This window comes from Mirounga angustirostris, unplaced genomic scaffold (genome assembly GCF_029215605.1).
Source record: "Mirounga angustirostris isolate CCGP_5_RB_7025 unplaced genomic scaffold, mMirAng1.0.hap1 SCAF_2, whole genome shotgun sequence".
NCBI lineage: Eukaryota > Metazoa > Chordata > Mammalia > Carnivora > Phocidae > Mirounga > Mirounga angustirostris.
The window spans coordinates 125553027-125572080 of NW_026991710.1; the positions used below are offsets into that span (position 1 = coordinate 125553027).

At 36.8% G+C, this 19054-nt stretch overlaps 1 protein-coding gene and 1 pseudogene across 1 annotated transcript in view; both read right to left on the reverse strand.

The window, feature by feature from the left end:
- The window catches only part of LOC135363545 (IQ domain-containing protein M-like), a 253447-nt gene extending 234622 nt beyond the window's left edge, over window positions 1-18825 (reverse strand). The window contains exons 1-2 of the mRNA XM_064584030.1: window positions 18818-18825; window positions 18478-18676 (exon numbers count right to left, since the gene is read on the reverse strand). Of these exons, the coding sequence (XP_064440100.1) occupies window positions 18478-18676; window positions 18818-18825 (207 nt within the window). The remainder of the gene's footprint in view (window positions 1-18477; window positions 18677-18817) is intronic.
- LOC123841459 (U2 spliceosomal RNA) lies at window positions 1580-1687 on the reverse strand (annotated as a pseudogene).
- Window positions 18826-19054: the final 229 nt, after the last annotated feature.

A 19054-nucleotide genomic window follows, 5' to 3' on the forward strand; every position in this document is an offset into this window, starting at 1 on the left:
AAGGAAATGGCCCAGTTTCATTCTTCTGCATGTGGCTGTCCAGTTTTCCCAACACCACTTGTTTGTTTTGATTTCTTTCCTAATACATTTCCTTCAACATTTAATAACATTTCCCAATGTTTGTTTTTAATCTGCCTTCTAGTCAATAGGCTCTCGTCACTTTTAGAAAAAACAATGAATTGGTCACACTGGGAACACGGGTAGAGCATTCCCTAACATAGGAATTTTTGTGGGAGGCAGAACAAACCTCCCACAAGTTGAAGCCACACATCAGATACTAATGACCCAAGTTTCCTCTGTTGAAGCTCTGTTCATTATCTACATCAGCACCAGATTTTTTCATTGAAACTAGTAATGCTTTGAAGACAAACAGTGGTAAATCTATTTGTGTGGTACAGTAACTGTGGCAGCAATATCCATTTTTCAAGGGCAGCTCTCATTGAGGCAGTAATACCCAGGATTCAGTATCTGCATTAGGCTCTTTCTATGCAGGAGGTGGTTGGAGTCCTGAGAGCTATCTAGCCTTCATCATACTTTCACATTTCAGAACTTAGTTCTCCAGACCTCTGCCCAATATTCTACTCAAAATCTTTCTGCTTAAATCTGTTAGTAGGTTTCTTTTACTTATAATTAAGAATCAAGCAATGTTCTCATTGTGCCCTTAGAACAAGAGCCAAAAGGGCCCTGGTTGGAGTGCCTTTCTTAGATGGATGATGACATCTGCTAAGAGAACAGGGCATTGGGCAGCTATCAAACTCAGCTGGAGTGTCTTTCCCTCCAAATTTAATAAATCCTCTTTTGGGGACACAACCTGTCTTGTGAGGGCCTCCTTCTCAGATCTGAGGCTTTCAGAAGGTTATCTACGTTTTCATGTTTAAGAAGTTGAGCGGGAGAAAACTATAAGGGTCCATCTGCATGGTTATTCCGACAGCATGCCTCTCTGCTAGTCTTCTTCATGGAAATATGCCTCCACTATGGTGCTATGTACATCTACGTATGTAAATCTTTCATCATATTTCTAAACATTTCTGAGGATAGAATTTATTAGAAAAATGTACAAATTGATGTTTACAAAAACAATTTTGGAATATAAAAGACTCACTGCAAATTAGTAATTATAATTTTCCAACCCATGTTGATTTAAAAGGTAAATGTATCATACTTAGTACACATAGATGTTTAAAAATTTTTCTAGTATGCATTTTCAGCCTGCCTTTTGTTTGATATGGTCATGTCTTGTTTCAAAAAAGTAATGAATGGATTGCTTATTTGGAGAATTCCACTACCTTATGACACTTAGTGGGGCTTAATTTCTTTAATTACTAGCTGGAGTGCTCTCTTTTCCTATTTATTTGCCATTTATCCTTCTCCTATAGTAAAGTACTAGTTCATGTCTTCTACCTATTTCTTCTCTTATTATTGTAGTGTGTTTCTTATCAATTTATGATAGATCTTTACATGCTGAGTTTTTTTTTTTAACACCGGGGCAATATCAAATGTTTTACTACAGTTTGACTTTTTAACTTTTTAAAAATGATATTTAGACATATAAGCAGATAACTTGCCCACATATATTAACTAAGGCTAACCTTGTCTAAACACTTACATATGACATTATCCAAAAGGGTCTTTAAACTGATAAGAACAGATACTATATTTGATCTTAGCCAAAAGGCTGAGAAGGGATCCAAAAAGGGTCTTTATACAAAAACCTTATTAAAGCAGGAAAAGGTTTTTAAACCTAAAACTAGGTTTTTAAACCTAGTTTAGGCTTTTAAACCTAAACTAAAACCCAATGAAATAAGGATTGAGTATTCTGAATTGTTATCTTACACACACATACATAAACACACTTAACAAGTATACAAGCCTCACTTCCCCACCCACTAAAGAATTAGTGAAGCCCTTAGCCACACACATGTGGCTAAAGCAAACACTTCTCTCCTGGGTTGGGTTCTTCTCTCTTCAGGCCTCTTTTCTGTGTCACCTGCCACTCACTTTGATCTTGGTCAGAATGATTATAATATACCTGAAGCACATGCTTAATTTTTCTACCTCTAGTTGCTTAGTATAAAGACTGTGAGTACATATTCTTGGTCAACGGTATCACTGAATTTTGTCTTACTCCCATGCATCTCTGCAAAATTTAAGTAGCAGCTTCTGATTGCCACACAACTGGTGCTCCTTTATATCAATACAACTGGGGCTCTCTGCATCATCTTCCTGATGTGAGCACACCCCAATACAGTGTCAGAATGGAGTTTCAATCTAATTTTGGCTTTTGGCAGGACATTCCAATGTCTATATTGAGCCTGACCTGAAAAAATACTCCACCATTTTGCAATGATCATTGAATACTGTTATTACCAGAATGGTCTAATGTTTTAAAGTGTCTGGAACTAGGCAGACTTAGGTTTGATGCTCAAAATTCAGCTATGACACTGGCTGGATGTGTAACTTTAGACAAGTTTTGTTAACTCTTTGTGCCTTACTTTTCATAGCTAGTAAAGATAATTATACAAGTTAGAAGAGTGGTACCACTTCAATTCTTGATCACCAACCTCACCTGGGTTCTCAAAGTGGCATGAAAACTCACCTGTGTTTTTCTAGGTATCTCTATTATTGTCATTTTCTGTAGAAACTCAATCTCCTCAAACATTCAAACTCACCTTCTAAATGCTCACTCTCAGCAAATGACTTTGTTCCCTACTTCACCAAGGGGAAAGCATTAGATTATTGTTATCTCAACTTCCTATCACCAAATCTAAACACTCAGCAACATCCTTTGGTCCTACAACAGAGAAATAGGTCTCTCTTACTTAAGGCTAATCCTGTCAGGTGTCTTATAAACACACTCCCTCCAATATTCTTAACCTTCTAATATGGGTTATTCTCATCTCTCTTATATCATCAACGTTCCCCTCTTATTCATTTTTGCAATAAATATTTAAATGTACTTTTCCATTGTAAACTATCCTGCCCTAAAGCTCATAGTGTCTCATATTTATCTACTCTAGATGTTTTCACTTCTTTGCTTTCCACACATCACTCCACTGAAACTTGCCAAGGTCATCCATGAACTAACTGTTGTAAAGACAGAAAATTCTGTCTTTACCTTCATTCCTAGCAGCATTGGAGACTACTGACTCCACCTTCTTTCTTAATACAATACTCCCATGGCTCCAGTTAGTATCACTAATAATGATCTCAAATCTACAGAGAGGGGCAGAGTATAGGAAGCCATCCGTAGTCAAGGAGCTGAATCAAAATATTTAGGAAAAATTTTTTCAAATTTCACATCCTCTGATCCAAATATGCTATTATACATCTTCCATCATGTTGAAAATTTTATTTATTTTAACTTATATACTTAATTTACATAATTTAATTAATTAATTAGGAACATAATATGTAGCAGGAATTATTCTAGACTTTGTGAGCAGATTAATGAACAGAAAAGGCAAAATTCTTGTCTCAGGGAGTTACATTGTAATGGAAGGAACAATAATCCAATAAACAAATATCTATGTGTTGGGTGGCAGTAAATGATTTGAAGTCTTTTAAATAGACTAGGGAGTGACCAGGCTGAATATAATTTTTTATAAGGTAGTATGGAGCAGGCTTTTTTATAATTAACAATGAATACAGACCTGAATGAAGAGAGCCATCCTGTCACCTGAGTAAAGAGCTTTCTCGGAGATAGCATGAGAATCACTGCTAAATGGGGCTACTTCCATGAGTGGGAAGATTTTATTGTCTTCTGCAAGTATATTAAGGTAGAAAAGAATTTAAGAACTATTGATGAAGTCTAAATGTTTCCTTATGGCCCAATCTTTCTTCTGAGTTTTGGACCCATACATTCAACTGCCTCCCAGACATCTCAAAGATTTCCCATAGGTAGTTAAAGTCAGTGTCGAAAACTGGACTCTATCTCTTTTTCTTTCCTCTCCTCTCCTACTGGCTCTTCCTCTTAAATTCTGTATTTCACAACCACCCACCAGGTTGCCCAAGACAAAAAGCACAAAAACTGAGAAACTATTCTTGACTCCTCCCTCTCCCTTATTTTCAAATCCATTCAAACCCAATGTCCTAACTCTGCTCCATTTCTCCAGCCCTAACTCACACCACCATTATCACACACTGAATTATTGAAAAAGCATACTAGTTGTCCTCCCTCTAATTCTGTCACCCTCTTTCCCCAATTCATTGCCCAGAGTCAGTAATTTTTCTAAAAGGCAAATCTATTAATGTCACTGATCTGCTTTAAAGTCATCCATTCCCATATACTAAGTAAAAGCATAAACTCCTTAGCATGGTTTTTAAGAACATGCTTAATCTGACTGCTATCTCAGCTTCCTCTACTGCCACTATCCTCCCAACCAACTCTCAGCCCCTCAATGTTCTAGCTCACCTATGGTCACTGATTGTCTTTCACTGTGCCTACAACTCTCTCAGCCTACTGGTCTACCTGATGGAATATAACTACCCCTCATTTTCTGGATCTCAATGTATTGGCACTATCCAACACCCACACCAGACACAGCCTTTTGGATTAAATGGTCGAAGTTCTCCAATAGTACCTAAGACTTCTTTTAATTATCTGCATGCCTCTTCAGATTATATGCTCTATGAGATCACACACCAGGCAAGAAACTGGATCCAATACATAGTAACTGTTATCAAAAAATTTTTAACTTTTCTGTTCAATGTCAACTGTGCCATGGGGACCATGGATGGGCTTCAGAATTTTCTTATTGTTTCTGTTTTGTGTTTTGAGATAATGAGAGGAAATCCATACTTTATCAAATTTTCAAAGGATTCTGTGACCAAAAGATTAAAGACCACTAGCCTATGCATGGGATACTGTTATGGTAACCTTAAAACTCAGATTTTACCAGAACTATTCCAAGTCTATTTATTCAACAAATATTTATTCAAAAACAATTTTGAACACTTTCTTATTGCAACCACGAGCTATTCAAATGCCCTAGAGTTTCAGTATTTTGGGCAAATATCAAATGAATATATCAATTTAAGACTGAAGTTTAAAAATTTAAATTATGAATATTCAGAGGAAAAGACTGAAATTAAGCAAAATCTTAGAAGCATTACAATGAGAAAAAAATACTGTTTTTGTACCTTTACTGGGGTTTTTTTAGATCACTATTACTTATTCCAAAACACATGCAAACAAACAACACAGAGTTTTTAAAAGGAAAAGGACACTTCGAATGGTGGAAATAAATGATGCTTATAGTTAAAAGCAGCAATCTCTGTGGTACCCTTATGACTGATATGATAGTTCAATGTTGCTCCATTATTTCTAAATAAACCCAAACGGGAGTATTTCACAGGAAATGATGGAAATTGTACAGTCTCTTGAGGTAATTCAAAGTGACATTCTAGTAGACACTGTCCACAATTACAAGCTCTGAAGTGGCAGCCAAACAATATGACTATAGGAGTTTTCCAGCAGAGGGATTGCCATGGTGCTGACAATTATCCAGTGATTTGCTATGCAGCCTCTAGAGCAGAAACTCTATCAAGAATTCCCCCAACAACAACCTTGCACATAGGCACAGTCCTGGAACCTGACAATGTATGCATTACAGGCCTGCTGCACTAGCTGTTCAACAGCATGCAAGACAACATTAACCATACAAACAGAGCAGCCATCAACATACAAAGCCCCATACCAGTGATAAAATAAAAAAGAAATCAATGATCATAACAAATGTTATAACCAAATCAAAGTCAACAATCTAGTTTATATTGGCTCCAACTCTTTAAACATGCATCCCATTCTTTTCATTTCAAATTCTACCTCCTCATAGAAATTCAACATTTTCCTTGTCAGTATCTCCTTTTCAGCATGATCTTGGGCCCATTCTTGCTCTCTAAGTTTACTAGGCTCATTTTTCTCCCAGAGGTGATGGATGACTCTACAATACCCTTCAATAGCAGGAAATGCCATAATTAAATTAAATCATAATCTAAATGCATAATCATATATAGGTGTATACATATGATATATAATATATATTCTGTATTATATACTTACATACATACATCCACATTATTTCTCTTTATATATAAATGTGAATCATTAGAGTACCCTGATAAATTTCTATAACTATATTTTGTTGAATTAATTCATCCATTCAAATAGATATTGGTTGAATACTTACATGTACCAAGCACTATTCTAGCCATTTGAACACAGTAGCAAACAAAACATATACAGATGTATACATGTAAACATATACAGATAACTAAATAAATAAGAAAAAAGCAGATAATAAGTGCAAATAGTTAAAATAATAGGATTGTATAACATGTGTCGAAAAGCAATGTGGTGCGGGGGAGGAGCAAGATGGCAGAGGAGTAGGAAACCTAAATGTTGTCTGGTCTCAGGAATTCAGCTAGATAGGGATCAAACCATTCTGAACACCTACAAACTCAACAGGAGATGGAAGAAAAGAATAGCAGCAACTCTCGGAACAGAAAAGCGACCACTTTCTGGAAGGTAGGACATGCGGAGAAGTGAATCCGAGGCGATATTAGGGAGGACAGATGGTGGGGGAGGGGGCCTCCATCAGCTGATACTGGCAAGTGATAGAGCAGTGGAGCACAAAACAGGAACTTTTAGAAGTTGGCTCCGCTGAGGGACGTCGCTCCGGTGGCTAAGTGGGGGGTGGAACCCTCACTGGGAGGGTGTGGTCTCAGAACCCTTGGGGTCACAAAAAGACTGGGGGTGCCTGAGTGCAGCAGAGCTCCCAGGTATCAGAGCAGGGAAGCCAGCTGCAGAGACGGAGCCGAGGCACGGGCTCTCAGCTCGGGGTTGCCATAAACCATGATCTGCGGCACAGTCGGGCCACTGCTCTTCCAGCAGGGACCCAACAAGCGGCAGATCTGGGGACACTCCCCTTCCTCCCCTGGGAGGAGTGGCACAGAAGCACACTGCAGGGATCTGCTGGCTTTGGAGACTCCACACGGGGTCGTGAGCCAGAGATAGAAATGCTTTGTCACAGACCGGGTGAGCATGGAGTGTGGCCGGAGACTGGGGAAATAGGAGTGATTGCTTTTCTCTGGGGGTGCACTGAGGAGTGGGGCCCCGAGTTCTTGGCTCCTCCAGAGTGGAGATTGGGAGGCAGCCATTTTCATTCTTATCCTCCAAAGCTGTAGGAAAAGTTTACAGGGAACAAAAGCTCCCGAGAGCAAACCCGAGCAGATTACTTGGCCCGGACCGGCAAGAGCAGGGCAATTCCACCTCCGGCAAAGACATTTGAGAACCGTGGCAAGAGGCCCCTCCCCCAGAAGATCAGCAAGAACCGCCAGCCAAGACCAAGTTTACCGAACAATGAGAAAGGCAGACCTCCAGTGCTGGGGGAATTCTGCACATAGAATTCATGGCTTTTTCCCCCCTGATTCTTTAGTCTTTCCAAGTTAATGTTTTTTTAACTTTCTTTTTCTTTCTTTTTTTTTTTTTGAATTTTTCTTTTTCCATTTTTCAACCAATATCTTATCAATCGCTTTTTTAAAAAACCTTTTTTATTTTTCATTTTTAGAGTCATATTCTATCCTTTCATAGTAGTTAACCTTATTTTTGGTCTATATACATGAGTTGTTCTCTCTTTAAAATTTTGGGATACAGTTTCTTCTAACAGACCAAAATATACCCTTAATCTCTAGTGTATGGCTTTGTTCTAGTCTCCTGCCTGACCACATTCTCTCCCTTTTTTTTTTAATCCTCTTCTTTCTTTTTTCAACCAACTTATCAATTCCTTTTATAAAATCTTTTATAATTTCCATCTTTACAGTCATATCCCATCCCTTCATCATATTTACCCTTATTTTTGTAAATATGTAAGTTTTTCTTTCTTTAAAATTTTGGGAGACACTTTTTTCTAGCACACCAAAATACCCCCAAAATCTAGTGTGTGGCACCAGCCTGATCATATTTGATCATTTTCTGGGGTTTTTTTGTTTGTTGTTTGTTTGTTTGTTTGTTTTGATCGTTTTCTTTTTCATTTTCTTTTTCTTATTTTTTTCTTTCTTTCTTTCCTTTTCTTTTCCCCCAGTATCAGGTCTCTTCTGATTTGTTTAGTGTATATTTTTCTGGGGTTGTTGTTACCCTATTAGCATTTTGTTCTCTCATTCATCTATTCTCCACTGGACAAAAAAACAAGATGGAAAAAAATCACCTCAAAAAAAAAAGAACAAGAGGCAGTACCAACTGCCAGGAACCTAATCAATACGGACATGAGTAAGATGTCAGAACCTGAGGTCAGAATGATGATTTTAAAGATAGATAAAGCATGGAAGATATTAGAGAAACCCTTTCTGGAGAAATAAAAGAACTAAAATCTAACCAAGTTGAAATCAAAAAGGCTATTCATGAGGTACAATCAAAAATGGAGGCTCTAACTGCTAGGATAAATGAGGCAAAAGAGAGAATTTGTGATATAGCAGACAAAATGATGGAAAACAAAGAAGCTGAAAAAAGAGAGAAAAACAACTACTGGATCACAAGGGCAAAATTCGAGAGGTAAGTAATACCATAAGACAAAACAACATTAGAATAATTGGGATCCCAGAAGAAGAAGAAAGAGAGAGAGGGGCAGAAGGTATAAGGGAGCAAATTATAGCAGAGAACTTCCTTAATTTGGGGAAAGAAACAGGCATCAAAATCCAGGAGGCACAGAGAACCCCTCTCAAAATCAATAAAAATAGGTCAACACCCCGACATCTAATAGTAAAACTTACAAGTCTGAAGAGATAAAGAGAAAATCCTGAAAGCAGCACGGGAGAAGAGATCTGTAATCTACAATGGTAGAAACATTAGATTGGCAACAGACCTATCTATAGAGACCTGGCAAGCCAGAAAGGACTAAATGAGAAAAATATGCAGCCAAGAATACTATATCCAGCTAGGCTGTCATTGAAAATTGAAGGAGAGATAAAAAGCTTCCAGGACAAACAAAAACAAGTCAGAAAGAACTCAAATACATGGAGGCTAAAGAGCATCCTGCTGAAGAATGAATGGGTCAACCAGAAAATTAAAGAAGAATTTAAAAAATTCATGGAAACAAATGAAAATGAAAACACAACTGTTCAAAATCTTTGGGATGCAGCAAAGGCAGTCCTAAGAGGAAAGTACAGCAATAGAGGCCTTTCGCAAGAAACACGAAAGGTCTCAAATATACAACCTAACCCTACACCTACAGGAGCTGGAGAGAGAACAGTAAATAAAGGCTAAACCTGCAGGAGAAGAGAAATAATAAAGATCAGGGCAGAAATCAATGAAATAGAAACCAAAAGAACAGTAGAACAGATCAATGAAACTAGGAGCTGGTTCTTGGAAAGAATCAACAAGATTGATAAACCCCTGGCCAGACTTATCAAAAGAAAAGAGAAATGACCCAAATCAACAAAATCATGAATGAAAGAGGAGAGATCACAACCAACACCAAAGAAATACAAACAATTAGAGGAACATATTATGAGTACTATATGCCAGCAAATTAGATAATCTGGAAGAAATGGATGCATTTTTAGAGATGTATCAACTACCAAAACTAAACCAGGAAGAAAAAGAAAACCTGAACAGACCTATAACCACTAAGGAAATTGAAGCAGTCATCAAAAATCTCCCAACAAACAAAAACCCAGGGCCAGATGGCTTCCCAGGGGAATTCTACCAAACATTTCAAGAGGAATTAATACCTATTCTTCTGAAACTGTTCCAAAAAATAGAAATGGAAGGAAAACTTCCAAACTCATTTTATGAGGCCAGCATTACCTGGATCCCCAAACCAGACAAAGAGACAAAGGAGAACTACAGACCAATATCCCTGATGAACATGGATGCAAAAATTCTCACCAAAATACTAGCCAATAGGATCCAACAGTACATTAAAAGGATTATTCACCACGACCAAGTGGGATTTATCCCTGGGCTGCAAGGTTGGTTCAACATCTGCAAATCAATCAACGTGATACAATATACATCAACAAAAGAAGGAACAAGAATCATATGATCCTCTCAATAGATGCAAAAAGGCATTTGACAAAGTACAGCATCCTTTCTTGATCAAAACTCTTCAGAGTATAGGCATAGAAGGTACATACCTCATCTCCCAATCAATCAATGTGATCCAATACATTAATAAAAGAAAGAACAAGAACCATATGATCCTCTCAACAGATGCAGAAAAAGCATTGGACAAAGTACAGCATCTTTCTTGATCAAAACTTCAGAGTATAAGGATAGAGGGTACAAACCTCAATATCATAAAAGCCATCTTTGAAAAACCCACAGCGAATATCATTCTCAATGGGGAAAAACTGAGAGCTTTCCCCCTAAGGTCAGGAACACGGCAGGGATGTCCACTATCACCATTGCTATTCAACATAGTATTAGAAGTCCTAGCCACAACAATCAGACAACAAAAAGAAATCAAAGGCATCCAAATTGGCAGAGAAGAAGTCAAACTCTCATTCTTTGCAGATGATATGATACTTTATGTGGAAAACCCCAAAGACTCCACCCCAAAACTGCTAGAACTCATACAGGAATTCAGTAAAGTGGCAGGATATAAAATCAATGCACAGAAGTCAGTGGCATTCCTATACACCAACAACAAGAGAGAAGAAAGAGAAATTAAGGAGTCAATCCCATTTACAACTGCACCCAAAACCGTAAGATACCAAGGAATAAATCTAACCAAAGAGGCAAAGGATCTGTACTCAGAAAACTATAAAATACTCATGAAAGAAATTGAGGAAGACACAAAGAAATGGAAAAATGTTCCATGCTCATGGATTGGAAGAACAAATATTGTGAAGATGTCAATGCTACCTAGAGCAATCTACACATTCAAAACAATCCCTATCAAAATACCATCCAATTTTTTCAAAGAAATGGAACAAATAATCCTAAAATTTTTATGGAACTAGAAAAGACCCCGAATAGCCAGAGGAATGTTTAAAAAGAAAAGCAAAGGTGGCAGCATCACAATGCCAGACTGCAAGCTCTATTCCAAAGCTGTAATCATCAAGGCAACACACTGGCACAAAAATAGATACATAGATCAATGGAACAGAACAGAGAGCCCAGAAATGGACCCTCAACTCTATGGTCAACTCATCTTTGACAAAGCAGGAAAGAATGTCCAATGGAACAAAGACAGTCTCTTCAACAAATGGTGTTGGGAAAATTGGATAGCCACATGCAGAAGAATGAAACTGGACCATTTCCTTACACCACACACACACACACACACACACACACACACACACACACACACACACACAAAAGCTTTTGCACAGCAAAGGAAACAGTCAACAAAACCAAAAGACAACCAACAGAATGGGAGAAGATATTTGCAAATGACATATCAAATAAAGGGCTAGTATCCAAAATCTATAAAGAATTTATCAAACTCAACACCCAAAGAACAAATGATCCAATGAAGAAATGGGCAGAAGACATGAACAGACATTTTTCCAAAGAAGACATCCAAAGGGCCAACAGACACACGAAAAAGTCCTCAACATCGCTCAGCATCAGGGAAATCCAAATCAAAACCTGAATGAGATACCACCTCACACCAGTCAGAATGGCTAAAATTAACAAGTCAGGAAATGACAGATGTTGGCAGGGATGCAGAGAAAGGGGAACCCTCTTACACTGTTGGTGGGAATGCAAGCTTGTGCAACCACTCTGGAAAACAGTATGGAGGTTCCTCAAAAAGTTGAAAATAGAGCTACCATACAATCAAGCAATTGCACTACTGGGTATTTACCCCAAAGATACAAATGTAGGGATCCAGAGGGGTACGTGCACCCGATGTTTATAGCAGCAATGTCCACAATAGCCAAACTATGGAAAGAGCTAAGATGTCCATCGACAGATGAATGGATAAAGAAGATGTTATATATATATACATACATACATATATATACAATGGAATATTATGCAGCCATCAAAAGGAATGAAATCTTGCCATTTGCAATGACGTTCATGGAACTGGAGGGTATTATGCTGAGCGAAATAGTCAATCAGAGAAAGACATGTATCATATGACCTCACTGATATGAGGAATTCTTAATCTCAGGAAACAAACTGAGGGTTGCTGGAGTGGTGGGGGGTGGGAGGGATGGGGTGGCTGGGTGATAGACATTGGGGAGGGTATGTGCTATGGTGAGCGCTGTGAATTGTGTAAGACTGTTGAATCACAGACCTGTATCTCTGAAACAAATAATACATTATATGTTAAAAAAAAAAGAAGAAGAAGAAGAAGATGATATCAGGAAGGGAAAAATGAAGGGGGGGAAATCGGAGGGGGAGACAAACCATGAAAGACTATGGACTCTGAGAAACAAACTGAGGGTTCTAGAGGGGAGGGGGGTGGGGGGATGGGTTAGCCTGGTGATGGGTATTAAAGAGGGCACGTACTGCATGGAGCACTGGGCCTTATACACAAACAATGAATCATGGAACACTACACCAAAAACTAATGATATAATGTATGCGATTAACATAAAATAATAAAAAAAATTTTAAATAAAGAAGCAATGTGGTGCTATAAATTTGAAGATACATACTCCCAAATAGGTCACTTATTTGTGTTGCTTATGAGAGACATGTAAATAAAAGGTCACAATATAGATAACCTGAGCACAATAATGACCAAAAGAATAGAGAGATCATTTCTGCTTAATGGACCAGGGACAATGTCTTAGCACATATATTTAAGAAAGATCTTGAAAGATGAGTTGGAGTTTATCCAAACATTAGCGAGGGAGAGTATTCCAGCTTAAGAGAACAGCATTAAAACATAAGATATAATAGGAAACAATCAGGGAATTAAAGAATTTGGGCTTTGCTAAAGCACAGGGCATTAGTGAGAAAGTATCATGGGATGAAGATGGACAGTGGGCAAGTGCCAGACCAGGGAGGTCATGTGTACTATGTTAGAGAATTTACACTTCCTCCTACAAGAATATAGGGCCATTAAAATATTATAAGAAATGGAATAAGGCAATCAGAGTAAAATTTCCTTAATTGCATATGACAGATTAGAGGGTAGGTAGCAAAGAGAATAATTAGGAGACAACTGTAGTTCTCCATGTGAGGGTTGATAAATAGAAGCTCTGGCAAAAAACAAAGAGAGGAAGAGCAACACAAGAAACGTTATGGTGATAATCAATTGAATATTGAATGAGGAAGTTGAAAGAGTCTAAGAAAACTCCAGGTATAGCTTGGACTATGGGTGACGGAATAGTTCATCAATATAGGTAGTACAGGGGGTGGCCCAAGATGATGGCATAGGAAGATCCTGATCTCACCTATCCTACAAACACACCAAACCACAGCTACATGTGGACAATTCCCTCTGAAAAAGAAAATTAGCAGAACTGTTCCTCTACAACAAAGGATAAAAGGACTATCTCAAGATGGGTAGGGAAACCAACCCATCAAGGGACACAAAGGGTTGTAGGGAACTGAGATTGTCCTTTTAAAAGGCTCACCTAGTCTCACTTATTCCTGGACCCAGTACAAAAGTAACAGTTTGAAAAGCACCTAGACTATATGTGAAGGGAATTCATTTGCTAATCTTAAGGCAAGGGGCAGGGGACAGCTGGGACTCTCTTCAGAGAAGGACACACTGGCAGATGCCATTTTGCACTCTCCCCCAACCTAACACAGGCAGGTATGTCAGATTTAGTGCCATCCTGCTGCCTTTCTAAGGCTGGTGGGGGTGGACGGTGGTGGCACTGGCTGGGGCCCATGAATGTGAGCAGTCACAACATTCTCCCAGTCCCTTGCTAAAGCCTGTGAGCATGGGTGTTGGCAGTACTGCTCCACTCCCTGGCTGGGGCCAGCAAGTGCCAGTGACCATGACATTCTCTCAGTCTCTTGCTAAACCTAGCAGGCACACACAAACAAAGCACTCTCCTACTGCACCTCTAAAGCCCACAGGCACATGCAACCAAAGCGTTTTCCCACAGCTCTGCTGAAACCAATGAGTGTGCCCTGCCCCCTACACTCTTCACCTGCCTTACCAAAGTCAGAGGGTGTGCACAGTCCATGCAGGGGATGCCCCTTGGTTGCCTGGCTCTAGTGGCCAAGGGGGTTCACATTCCTGGGCTGCACAGTACTGTAATTAAAAAGACAGCTCTTGGCATCCCCAGACTACCACAATCAGGAGACTGAAACACACCCCCAGCCTTCCTGTAAAAAAGGTACACTTACTTGTCCTAGAGCTTCAGCCATCTTTTTAGTATCTATTTCACTTATTTCTGCTCTGATCTTTATTATTTCCTTCCTTCTAACTTTGGGTTTCATTTCTTCTTTTAGTTCCTTTAAGTGCAAAATTAAATAGTTTGAGATTTTTCTTGGGGTTTTTTTTTTTTTTTTTTTTGAGGTAGGCCTGTACTACTATGAATTAGTCCTTAGAATTACTTTTGCTGCATACCATAGATTTTGATATATCACATTTTCATTTCCATTAGTCTCTTGGTATTTTTAAAATTTCTCCTTTGATTCTTTTGTTGACCCAATGGTTGTTTAGTAGCCTGTTGTTTAATCTCCACGTATTTGTGATTTTTCTACTTTTCTTCTTGTAATTGATTTCTAGTGTCATACCATTCAATGGTCATGCTTGATATGATTTCAATCTTCTTAAATTTAATGTGACTTGTTTTGTGGCCTAACATGTGCTCTATCCTGTAGAATGTTGTGTGTGCACTTAAGAAAAATGTATGTTTTGCTGCTTTTGGATGGGATGTTCTGCATAAAGCTATTCAAACCATCTAATCTAAGATGTCATTTAAGGCTGATGTTTCACTATTAATTTCCATCTGGATAATTTATCCATTAACGTAAGTGTGGTGTTAAAGTCCCCTACTATTATTGCAGATTTAATACCTATACTTCTCAAACTCTTCCAAAAAATTTTCAGAATGAACACTTCCAAACTCATTTTATGAGGCCAGTACTACCCTGATACCAAAGCCAGAGAAGAACATCACAAAAAAAAAGGAAGAAAAGGATATCAAATATGGCATTTTTTTATTATCATTAGTATATTAAAATGTTTATTATTTATTTGTGCACATTGTGCTAAGCACCATGTCAGAAACTTTATATGTTATTTTTAACCTTTTCAACAAATATTTTCCAAGATTCAGAATTCTGACTCTAAATTCATGCTTGTTTTCACATAGTTTTTTTATATTAGTTTTTAGATATCCATCAACCATTTATATGATATGCCCACTTACTTACTGGTTTTGTTATATAGTTGTCTGATATTAAAGAATCCAGTTGGTAGAAAAATAGATGATAAATATCAATAAAACAAACAGGGTTCTAGAGGGGAGGGGGTTGGGGGATAGGTTAGTCTGGTGATAGGTATTAAAGAGGGCACGTATTGAATGGAGCACTGGGTGTTGTATGCAAACAATGAATCATGGAACACTACATCAAAAACTAATGATGTAGTGTATGGTGATTAACATAACATAATAAAATAAAATTTAAAAAAGAAAAAAGAAAGAAAGAAAAGAAAATCATAGGCCAGTGTCCCTGATGAACATAGATACCAAAATCCACAACTAAATATTAGCAAACTGAATTCAACAATACATTAAGATGATCATATACCATGCTCAAGTGAAATTTTTTCCAGGGGATGCAAGAATGTTTTGACACCCATAAATCAATCAACATGATGCACCACATTAACAAAATGAAGGATAAAATCATATGATCATTTCAGTAGATGTAGAAGAAGCATTTGATGGAATTCAACATTCATTTTTGATAAAAACTCTCAATAAAATGGGTATAGAGGGACCACACTTCAACTAATAAAAAGGTCACATATAACAAACTTAGAGCTAACATCATACTCAATAATGAAAAGCTAGAAGCTTTTCCTCTAAGATCAGGAACAAAACAAAGATGCCCACTCTCACCACTTTTATTCAACATTACAGGGGAAGTCCTAGACACAGCAATTAGGAAAAAAAGAAAAGGAAATAAAAGGCTTCCAAATTGGAAAAGAAGAAGTAAAATCATCACTATTTGCAGATGATATGATACTGTACATAAAAAAAAAAACATAGACTCCACCAAAATACTACTAAGTTTAATGAATGAATTCAGTAAAGTTATAGGCTACAAAATCAACATATAGAAATATATTATGTTTCTTAATGGTAATAACAAGCTATCAGAAAGAGAAATTAAGAAAACAATCTTATTTACTAGTGCATTCAAAAGAATAAAATACTTAGAAATAAATTTAACCAAAGAGATGAAAGAACTGTACTTTGAAAACTATAAGACACTGATGAAAGAAAGTGAAGATGACAGGAATAAATGTAAAAACATACTATGCTCATGGATTGGAAGAATTAATATTATTAAGATGTCCATACTACCCATAGTAATGTACCAATCCATTGCAATCCCTATCAAAATACCAGTAGCATTTTTCACAGAACTGGAATAATCCTAAAATTTGTATGGAACCAAAACAACTCCAAATAACCAAAACAATCTTGAAAAAGAACAAAGCTGGAGGTATCATGCTCCAGGATTTCAAACTATGCTACAAAGCTATAGTGATGAAAACACATAAATCAATGGAAGAGAATAGACAGCCCAGAAAAAACCCCACACTTATAAAGTCAAGTAATCTGTGATAACAGAGGTAAGAATATACAATGATGAAAAGACAGTTTCTTCAATAAATGATGTTGTTAAAACTGGTTCACTTTCTTACACCAAAAACAAAAATAAACTCAAAATGTATTAATGGCTTAAATGAGAACTGAAAATATAAAGCTTCTAGGAGAAAATTCATGTAGTAAGCTCTTGGACATTGGTCTTAGCAGTACTTTTTTAGATATTTCTCCTCAGGCAAGGCCAACAAGAGCAAAAATAAACAGATGGGACTACCTCCAACTAAAAAGCTGTTGCACAGCAAAAGGAAACCATCAACAAAATGAAAGAAAAAAATCCTAATGAATGGCAGAAATTATTTGCAAATGACATATCAGGTAAGGAGTTAACATTCAAAATATATAAAGAACTCATACAACTCAATATCAAAAAAATCCAATTAAAATATGGGCATAGTACACCAGAATAGATGTTTTTCCAAAGAAGACATACAGATGGCCAACAGACATATGAAAAGATGCTCAATATTACTAACCATCAGGGAAATGCAAATCAAAACCACAATAAGATATCACCTCACACCTGTCAGAATGGCTACTATCAAAAAGATAAGGAATAACAAGTATTGGTGAGGATGTGGAGAAAGGGGAACCCTTGTGCATTATTGGTAGGAATGTAAATTGGTACAGCTGCTATGGAAAATAGTGTGGATGTTCCTCAAAAAATTAAAAACAGAACTACCATACAATTCAGCAATTCCACTCTTGGTATTTTTCAAAGAAAATTAAAACACTAATTCTTAAAAGATATATGCACCTTTATGTTCAATGCAGCATTATTTACAATAGCCAAGATATGGAAGCCACCTAAATATCCATCAATAGATGAGGGGATAAAGATGTGATGATAGATAGATGATAGATAGATAGATAGATAGATAGATAGATAGATAGATAGATAGATAGATGATTGATGATAGATAGATGATAGATGATAGATAGATGATAGATGATAAATAGGTGATGATAGATAGATGATAGATAATAGATGATGATAGATACATACATACATACATACATACAATGGAATATTATTCAGCCATAAAAAGAAATGAGATTTTGCCATTTTTAACATGGATGGATCTAGAGGGTATTGTGCTAAGTGAAATAAGTCAGGCAGAGAAAGACAAATATTGTATGATTTCACTTATATGTGGAATCTACAACAAAACAAATGAACCAACAAAACAAAGCATAAACATACTCAGAGATACAAAGAATAAATTAATGGTTGCCAGACAAAATAGAGCCTAGATATTTATTTTGAAACTCAAGATTGCTGCTTATGCAAGTTGCTCAGGTGTGTGTGTGTGTGTGTGTGTGTCTACAGTTCTTTTTGAGTTGAATGTTTATGCTGTACAAGAGTATCCAGGAGTGTGGGAAGTGGAAGAAAGTTGCTTTATATGGACAATAAGCAGCAAAAAAGGTGGAACAAAATTAGTGCAAGGACAGGTGGTCCTGGCCTTAGAATAAAAGTGGTCCCAGAACTATTGGGTTAATAAGGATAAACTAGGCCTTTTGTTCAGATTCTCCAGTTTGACCAAATCTGAAACTGTCAGCAGAGTAGATAATTCATAACATTTTCTCAATGAAAAGAATGTAGTCAGAACTTTATTTAGAAAAATCATAGATACATTGACCAGGTGACTATTCAAAACTCAATTAATTTAAAATCTACATAGGAAAATTTATACACATTATATTTAACACATGCTTTACCTTGATCATTATTCTCTGCAATCTTTTGCGTTCAAGCCATCCTCTGACATAGGCCTGTATGATGATGATCATTCTAACTACTTTTTTGGTATTTACAAATTTGGTCCTTTCCCGGAACACTTGGAAGATTTCTATGTGTGGTCCAATTCTTTTAACTTTATTGTCAAGTTTACCACTTTTACTTAGAATAGACTTTAGCCTAAAAATAAAATATAAAACTTTCTTATTATAGTTAATAAGAAAAATAATCACTTCTGAAAAGTCTCAAATTCATTTCAATCATAAATGTGTTAAAATAGGAAATGTATTATAATTTGTACATAGATTTCATATACATCACCTGAACATGTCAATAGGATTCTCCAAAGAAGTTTGAATATGCTAGAATCAATATAACATATATAAAATGAACCTTGTGAAGAAAGGAAATCCAAAAGAAAGCAAATTTGTCAAAGCTTATCCATAACTATTCAAAAGAGCAATATATAATATTTAAGGAACAAAATATTTTCATATGACAGAGCAAGTTAGTCAAAATAACTTTCTTATCCCAGAAGCTATTTTAAACTAAAGACTA